The sequence below is a fragment of the Xiphias gladius genome, chromosome 8 (genome assembly GCF_016859285.1).
Source record: "Xiphias gladius isolate SHS-SW01 ecotype Sanya breed wild chromosome 8, ASM1685928v1, whole genome shotgun sequence".
Classification (NCBI taxonomy): domain Eukaryota; kingdom Metazoa; phylum Chordata; class Actinopteri; order Istiophoriformes; family Xiphiidae; genus Xiphias; species Xiphias gladius.
Window position 1 is genome coordinate 28,003,555 of NC_053407.1, and position 8,784 is coordinate 28,012,338.

Below are 8,784 nucleotides of genomic sequence, written 5' to 3' on the forward strand. Positions count from 1 at the left end.
TGCGTGGACAGTGAACCAGTCTGGTGCCACGTCCGTTTCTTGCCTGCTGCTTTTCTCTCTCACTTAACGACATGTAAATCGCAAATGTTCCCCCGGATTCCTAAAGGCCACTGGTCCCCCCCCGACCCCTGACCCCTCCTCGAGGACCACTGAAACCATCGGAGTGACAACTGCAACCTTGTCAGGAATTTGAAAAAATAACTCTACACAGTTCCATTCTAACGGCGTTCACTGTTGGAGAGCTGTGTAAAGACTGTGTATTTATATTCTACGGAGATTTAATCCAACAATTTGGTTTTAAGGGAACAATTTTGTTATATTTAAGTTTAACATGTGGGTTCAGTGGCGTTACAGACAACCTCGCTGGGGATAATTTGAATCTGTGGGTTTCCCATGTGAAAAATTCAGTTTTATAAGTTAAAAAAAAATCAGTTTTAGAAGTAAACCTTGTCTAATGTGAGACTGCTGTGGCAGGGAGGTCTGAGAAGAGAATTTAAATATGGGGAATGGGGTTGAGTATCTTGGCAGAATGTGGAAAATGTAAGATAATTTGTGCTGCAAAATGGGAGTGGGAACATTTTCCACATTGTAAATGGGAATGTACTTTAGCGAGTCCTGGGTAATTGGTTTGGTTCCCTCTGAACCCCGTTGTATGTTCCTCAGAGGACAGATCTCCAAAATACCAATTATATCAAAGTGTGCATTTGCAGTTTTTCTGGTCGGTACAATTATAGCCTCCAGAATTATTCTGAGGCAGTGGAAACCAGCTAAATCTTCAGATATGACAGACTGGGTAGATGCGATGGTTCAGGTTCCATCCTATTTACTTAACAGGTTCAGAGGAAGAAGGGACTGTAAATAAAGATCAGATCAAATATAGATAAAAATTTTCTGTAACTATGACGTGTTGTCTTTTCATTTTTATCGTGGACTGAATCTCTGACTCCTGATTGTGCTATTTTGTTTTTGTTTACTTAATTTATCTTTTATTTCCACATCTTGGTAATAAAAGACAGGTTCTAATCCTACAACCCTGAAATTATATGAAGGTTTTCTCTCTTCTCTGCACCAAAAACTTGCCTTTAAAGAAAAATCAATAAATACTTAAAGGCCAAAGAACATCTTCAAGGACCAATGGAACCACCTTAAAGGTTTTTCAAGGAACACTACCAACTCCTTAAGGACGGCTGAAACCTCCTGAGGGGCCCCCAAAACCTACTCAGGGACCCACAGGCCTCCTGAAAGGCCACAGAGACTAACCCATGGATACCTGGAATTCCATACATACATGTATAGTAACACCTCTCAAGGACCAGTGGGACACAGAGGACCCCTGGAATTGCCCGAGGGACCCCTGAAACCTACTCAGGGACCACAGGAAAGACCACAGAGACCAACTCAAGGATACCTAGAATCCACTAAAGGGCCCACACAACTTCCAGTGGGAGAATGATGATCACTGGAACCACTTTAAAGACTCTTCAAGGAAAATTATAAACTCCTGAACTTTCTCAAGGATTACTCTGTTCAGTGAGTCTTCTCAAGGAACGCTAGGACATTGAGGACTTCTTGGACTATCTCAAGGATGCTAGAACCACCCCAATGAACACTATAATATTCCCAAGGTTAACTTCAGGGACCATTGGAACTACATTGCAGAGCCACAGAACTTCCCCAGGACCCTTGAGATTGCTCAAGGATCCACATAAACACCTCAAGGACCACTGGAGCCTTCTCAAGGAAAAATACAACCTCCTTTAGAGCTGCTGTAACCTCCTGAAGGACCCCTAAAATCACCTCAAGGATCCCTCGGACTGCTCAGGTACCTACATAATTTCCTCAAGAACCACTGGAGGACAATTATGACCTCCTTGGGGCTGCTGAAACCTCACGAAAGACCCCTGAAACCTGCTCAGGGACCCCTAGACCCCCTCAAAGACCAGAGGGACCACTTCAAGGATAATTGGAATCTCCTAAATTACTGATATAACCTCATCAAGGACCCAAAGAACCTCTAAAAGGACCACTGGGAAATTGAGGGCCACTGGAATTACTCAAGGATAACTAGAACCACGTCAGGGACGATTAGAGCCACATTACAGAGTGAAAGAACTTCATCTAGGACCCCTGAGACTGCTCAAGGACTCACAGAACGTTCTCAAGGACCACCACAATTCTCCATTAGGGCCGCTGAAACCTCCTGAAGGACCCATAAAACTTAATGAAGGGCAGGGAAGAGGTGAAAAATAAAAAATAAAAGCAATCAAATCTGACGTGTTCAGTAGGTGCAGTATTTATTAACGGACAGAATTAGTTCCTGACATTTTAAACATAAGCTTCCTGCCGGCAGCTGAGGCTGTTTCAGCAGCAGAAAAGAAGCTTCCTGCAGCTTCGTCATTGAAATTAAAGATTTGTTTGTGTCCGGGAGGCAGAGCTGATGATGCACAGCGTTCGTCAGATACCTCACTCTGAATAATGAAAACAAACATCCAGTCGATGTGAGGCTGTCGGAAACAGACGTCCGCACTGGGCTGGTTCATTTCACCGAGCATGTTTTCATTTGTGGCTGCGGAGATGAGTCAGCGCCGGCTGATGATCAGCTCGGCCTCCGTCTGTAAATTACATCCTCTGATGACTGAAAGTGATTACATTAACCTCCTGGATTTTCCAGGTACACTCCGTCTCAGGCTGTTGCCCCGATTGGATTTATGATCTCTAAAATGTTTCCAGGAGCACTGGAATATCTTCAAAGGCCTCAAAAATCTCTCAAGGAACCTAGTACCTAGTCGAGGAACACTAAAGACCGCTAAATATATTAAAGAAAGGAAAAAAATGAAAGAGCCAAAAGCCTTAGGAGGAGAGAAAGTCAATCTGGTGCATTACAAGAACACACAACACAGTGGTGGATAGACAGACAGACTCAAGGACTCCTGCAACCTTCCCAATGACCCTGGAACCTTCTCTAGGGCAAATGGAACCTCCTAAAGGACTGATGTAGACCCTTAGGGAGCTCTGGAACCTCCTCAAGGACCCTTGTAGCATCTAGGACAACAGGGCAACATCATTAAGGACCACTGGTGCCTCTTTAAAGGACCCCTTGCATCCCTCACAACTAACCCTGGCACCTCCCCAAAGGTCCCTGGAACCTCATTAAGGGCAAACAGGATCCCCTTTTGAAGCCCTTAGAACTTCAGGACATCTACAACCTCTCTATATGTCCCTTGAGGTTTTCTTTAACATCCCTAGAACCATCTCAGGTACCAGAAGTGTCTCAAGGATCACCAGGAAGAACCTCAAATGCCTTTAAACATTAATGGACACTCGAACTGCCGTAAACATCCCTAGAACCCCTGGAACTTCCTTTAAAACTTCAAAAACTTCCAAAAGGCATCCTTGGAGCCTCTTCAGGGACCCCGGAACCTTTTTTTTTCTCTTTTTTACACCTACTGGAGAGAGATTATTTATTTAGCGACTTTTTTTTCATGTATGTGTGTCTGTATGTGTTTGTGTTTTTGTTTACGTCTTAAACTCTGCCTTATCAGGTTTGCAGGTTTTATTGACTGAACCCGCCACCTGCTGGCCAACTTTAAGCGTCACCGCAGCAAAAACAAACCCCACACGCAACGTCTGTATTGCCCTTTTTCTTTTTATTATTTTATTTATGTGTAAAATACATAATTATCTGTAAATCTCACTGTCAGTCCCTTTCAGAAAGAAATGACAGTAACCTGCAACAACTGTTCACCGATCTGTATCTCAAAAATCAACCCTCTCTCTTTTCTTCCGGCTTCCTGCAGTCCCTAAAACTTTCTCCGAGCTCAGTGTTGATTTTCTATAAAGTAAACGCAGGCCACAACCTGCTCCAGAGCAGGTTCAGCTCGGAGGATCAGATCATAACTCGTCAACAGCTCAACCTTTGATCAATCGGATCACTGGAAAACTTGAGTCGTCATTCCGGCAGAATCCCGAGGGGGACGAGAGCACGAGAGCAGTGACAAGCAATAAAGAGCAATGGAGACATTTCTATAAATCAGTAAACTCGTGATAACTATGTTGGAAACAGAAAACTCTTTGTTTCACAACCACTCGGAGTTTAAAACAGACAAAATTCTTAAGACACGTTTCACTCTGAGTCCAGACGGTGGATTTGGCAGCTTCTCTTAAAGACACAGTGAAGGTTTTTTAGTGAAGTCATGTGACAGCCCCCCCATGACGTCATCACCCCTCCAGGTCGCCGAAGCCGTCGCTGAGCATGAAATGAGGACGGAGCAGGGACAGCATGCGGCCCCGAGGGGACCCGGCCAGGCAGTAGGCCTCGTCCACGCTGACGCCGCGAGACCGCAGCGCCCGCAGGGCCTCGCCGCAGCTTTCTCTGCCGCCACGCGACGTGACCAGGACGATGCTGAGAGGGCTGTCGAGCACACTGAAGCTCCGCCGCATCTCACCCAGCTGAGCCGAGAAGCTCTGCAGGGGAAGACAGTGAATTTTAAGTCAGCTTCCAAGTCAGCCCCGGACAAATCCTCAGCGGGAATTAAAAAGTAAAGATCAGCTGTCAGCGGGATGTTGCTGTGAGTACCTGAGCAGCCTGTCTGCTCGCCGGCGTCGGGCCGGTGTCGGGCCGGATGATGGCGTCTCCGCAGAATAAAATTCTGAGCTGCTCTGACGGAAAGGAAGCCGTCTGCTGGTCCAGCAGTGCCGAGAAAACACCTGGAGCAACGACAAGGAGGATGATTCACCTTCTAACATCACACTCACCGGGACAAATATCGATACATTATCAATACATAATCAAACCAAGTTAAATTCTAGTTAAATTGTGAGCTTTCAGAGGGAAACATGTTTACACAAGTTGCCAATGTTATTTTTTTTAGTTCAACAGATAAATACTGATTCTGAGAATTAGGTTGAAAATGAATGAAACTCACGTTTTCTAAAAAGTTAGTATATTTTGAAAATAAAATCATAATATTTTGAGGATAAAGTTGTAATATTTTAAGGGAAAACGTTGCAATAATTTAGAGGAAAAGTGATGATATTTAAGGAAAAACTTAATATTTTGAAAGTAAAGTCTTCATACTTTAGGGGAACAAGTCGTAACATTTCAGGAAGAAAGTCGTAGTATTTTGAGAAACGCAAAAATTTCTGATTAAAAAAAAAAGTTGCAATATTTCCAGAATAAAGTCACAACAATCCGCATTGTTAATGTGAGAATTGTAGCACAACGACTCTTAGTCTCGTTAACACTCACTACAATGAACGCATCTCGTTCTGTTCTAAAATGGGCTGAAGTTTGTTGCTCAGCACTTTCCGCCCAAAGACGTGTCTGGGATTGAGGTTTAACTTTTTAGGTCTTTACCCCGACATGATGTGTCAGTTATCTTAATCTCAAAAACGTTAAGCTCTTTAACCCCTGATCAAGACTTTTATGTCATGTCGCCTTCGACCAAATCAGGATTTCCAGGCTCTACGAGACGAGAGAGGCTGTGATCAGCTCCTCAGAAACCTGCAGAGGTTCACGCCAGCTGTAACTAATGACAGGAAAAAGAAGAAATGAAAAAGAAACTTCCTCACCTTGCTGTGATGCCTGCGCCGCCTCGTTTCTGTCCGTCGACAGGAAGAGCCGCACGTTATTTTTCAGCAAACTCTCGATGAAATCCTCCTCGGCGGCAAAACAAAACCTCCCGACTTCAAGACCTGAGCGGCGATGAAGCATTGACAGGAAGTCAACAACACCGTCACTGACAAGATGTTAAACTGCCACACACCGATCAGCTGCAGGCTGTAATCCGTCTGGTGATGATAAAAATTTAAATTACCGTAGTGCCTGGTGCTGGCGGTGATGCGGGAGCTCTGCCGCTGCCGCCGCCTGTCGGTGGTGATCAGGACGACATCAAACAGCAGCGACTCGACAGGATTCTCCTCCAGCAGACGGTGGTTCACTCTCTGGAGCGCCTGAAGAGAAACACATGAACACGAATTAAGGTTGTCTGAAACTAATCCTTTAAAGCTTCAGTCTGGTGTTATTCCGTATTTTTCTTATTGTCGACAAGGACCCTCTCTGGATACTTTTTAGCTTCTCTGCCCCGTCTCTGGCTAAATATTTAAAAACAGCTCACAAAATATATAGTTGCATTTGTTAGGGACTATGTTCAGCGGCGGATTAATCTACATTTGGTGAGCACGTACGTGGGACTGGGTTCGATAGCGGTTCCATTTTGGATCCGGTTCCCCCCAAAATTGGCAAAACTAACTGGATTTGTTAGGCTCTGCTACTAACGGATCTCTTATGGAACCTTTTGCCTGTCCCGGTTATTTTTTCTTAACAAAGACTAATGTGGAAAACACGACGGTGACGGCAGCAGCTTCTCACTTCCCGCCGGCGCCGACCGTCGCCCTCTCCGGTTTTAATGTTCGACGGTCACCGGCGGCGGATTATATCAGCCGTAGCTCAATGTTAACTGTGTAGCCGCTCCACTGAAACTTCAGTCTGCCGGTTAATGTGCTCTCTCCCAGCCGCTGGCTGGACTCTGCCAAACATTGTTTTGTGAGTGGAAAGTGATTAATGATTATTAGATAATAATAATAAACAAAAGTAATCATTCATTTTAAAAAACTGTGAAAAAATTCCATTTACAATTTTTCTTTAATGTGCTTGTTTTGTCCGACCAACAGTCCAAAACCTAAACAAAGTCAGTATATTACAGTAAATGAGCAAATCCTCACATTTTAGAAGCTGTGGTTAGAGAAATGTTTGGCATTTTTGATTCAAACACGAATAAAACGATGAATCGATTTCTCGAAGTAGTTGCTGAGGAATTTTCTGATGGTCGACTAATCGACGAATCAACTAATCGCTGCAGCTCTAGTCACAACAATCAATATGAAATATCGGTATCTGGAAAAAAAACCAAAACCCTACTAGACACACAAAACACCGGTCGCTAACTTGGTGCCAGTGTTGAACTCTGACCTGCAGCAGCGGGAAAGCCGTGCCCACTTCGTACACCTGATCCTGATCCTCATCGTCGTCGGCGCCTCCAGATTCAAACACTGCACGAGACGTTACTGCAACGACCACAGCGCGGTCAGCATCCTTCTGCGGAGGGAACACAGAACCTGCATCTTCATCTGCACTTTTCAAAAAAAAAAAAAAAGAAATCTAACCTGGGGGGGGGGGGGTCTGTGGAGATCTGGTCTGGAGAGCGTCTAGAACTAAAACCTCAGCAGGTTTTGTCCAAACCAAACTATATAAGCAGCGGTGGAAGGAGTAGTAAGATCTTTCGCTTCAGTAAAAGTTGCAATAGTACAGTGTAGAAACACTGTTACAAGTAAAAGCCATTAATTCACATTTTTACTTAAGTTAAAGTACAAAAGTATCAGCATCAAAATATACTGAAAGTACCAAGAGTGAAAGTACTCATTATGCAGAATGGAAGAACGTATATCTTATTATTATTATTATTACTTGATTATTATCATTATTATTTATTGATTATTATTATCATTATTACTAATAATGATGATGATTGTCATCATCTTCATCATCATCATGATTATTATTATTATTGATGCATTCACAGCGTTAGTGCTGCAGCTGGTGAAGGTGTGAGTTCCCCCCTGGGCATCGATAAACGATCATCACGACCTATGATAATACATCAAACATGCGCAAAGCCCCTGAAGTTATCAAATCAATGCAGCGGAGTAAAAAAAGTACAACGTTTCACCAGGGCAGGAGTGTAAAGTAGCCGAAAAGGGAAATACTCAAGTAAAAAGGAACTTTACGACACACACGGAACCAACAGGCAACCCACACAGAACCGATACGAAGATCCCTGAGGGAACAAGGCAGACCCAACGTGGAACCCTACTCCAAAGTATCGATAAAATAACAGAATTCGAAGGGGAGTCTGGCCTTTGACCTCCTGCTGACGTTTAAACTTCTCAATCCTTGCACAGAGTTTATTTATGTGACAAGACACCGGGCAGTCGAGCATCTCTGACGGTCTTCGAGAATCGTTTTGCTGGGTTTTGTTTCGAGGATCCCGGTCAGTCCTCGCGGACCGTGTTGTGAGTTTCAGCCTGACGTTCACCGGACCGAACCTCCGTTAGAAAATCGGCGGTTTTGGGCGTCACGTCGAGCCGTTTCCGACACGATCAGATCCCGCAGGTTTGGTCACTTTCAAAACTTGCCCCCCACTTTCGATGGGACGTTGGTGAAGGCGGAAGAGTTTAAAACCTCAGACGCAGAGTCCGGCAACTCCGCGTCTGAATCATTTCACGCAGCCGGACTCCGCGCCGAGGTTTTTAAACTCTTCCGCCTTCACCAACGTCCCATCTCTGCTCGATGCTCTCTGAGAAAAGGGGGAAGGTGGGACTCGAACACGACGTTATTTGAATGTAGTCCGGCGGGGAAACTCCGGGAAACCGCGCGGTATAGCGCGTGATTTTCCCCCCGTGGAGTCGGGGCCGGTTCGGGGTTGTGTTTTTACTGCAGATGCGCGGAGCCCGACTCGCCCCCCCTGCCTCCGGGGATGAGACCGTCCTAGATGACCCACCTCGGTCGCGTCTCACCTGCTTCGCGTCGCTGTTTCGGACCGCGGGCAACATGTCCGCCGCTCGGCCGAGGCTCTGCGGGTTTCGACGGCGGCCCCTCGCGGGTTGGACCTGTCCACCTGTTCGCGGTTCCTGCCTCTGTCAGGCTACTTCAAAGTCCCTCCAGAAACAGGGGGGGGAGGGGGGCCGCTTACTCGGGTTCCGCCTTCGCGAGACCTGACGTCCGCT

At 45.4% G+C, this 8,784-nt stretch overlaps 1 protein-coding gene across 1 annotated transcript; it reads right to left on the reverse strand.

Moving 5' to 3' along the window:
• Positions 1 to 3,626: 3,626 nt before the first annotated feature.
• Positions 3,627 to 8,772, reverse strand: LOC120792971 (cytosolic 5'-nucleotidase 1A). The gene is made up of 6 exons (XM_040132428.1): positions 8,575 to 8,772; positions 6,971 to 7,096; positions 5,817 to 5,952; positions 5,572 to 5,694; positions 4,577 to 4,707; positions 3,627 to 4,464 (listed from the first exon to the last, which is right to left on the reverse strand). The coding sequence occupies exons 1-6, from the start codon at positions 8,608 to 8,610 to the stop codon at positions 4,219 to 4,221; spliced, it is 798 nt and encodes a 265-aa protein (XP_039988362.1). The 5' UTR covers positions 8,611 to 8,772; the 3' UTR covers positions 3,627 to 4,218.
• Between the last annotated feature and the right edge of the window lie 12 nt (positions 8,773 to 8,784).

Bases quoted from the DNA above. Each gene is read 5' to 3' on its own strand.
- LOC120792971 (XM_040132428.1), bottom strand. From the start codon at position 8,610: ATGTTGCCCGCGGTCCGAAACAGCGACGCGAAGCAG. The intron at 5,953-6,970 runs GTCAGAGTTCAA...GTTTCTCTTCAG, and splicing joins CGGCTTTCCCGCTGCTGCAG to GCGCTCCAGAGAGTGAACCA. The intron at 4,465-4,576 runs GTACTCACAGCA...CTTCCCCTGCAG, and splicing joins CGAGCAGACAGGCTGCTCAG to AGCTTCTCGGCTCAGCTGGG.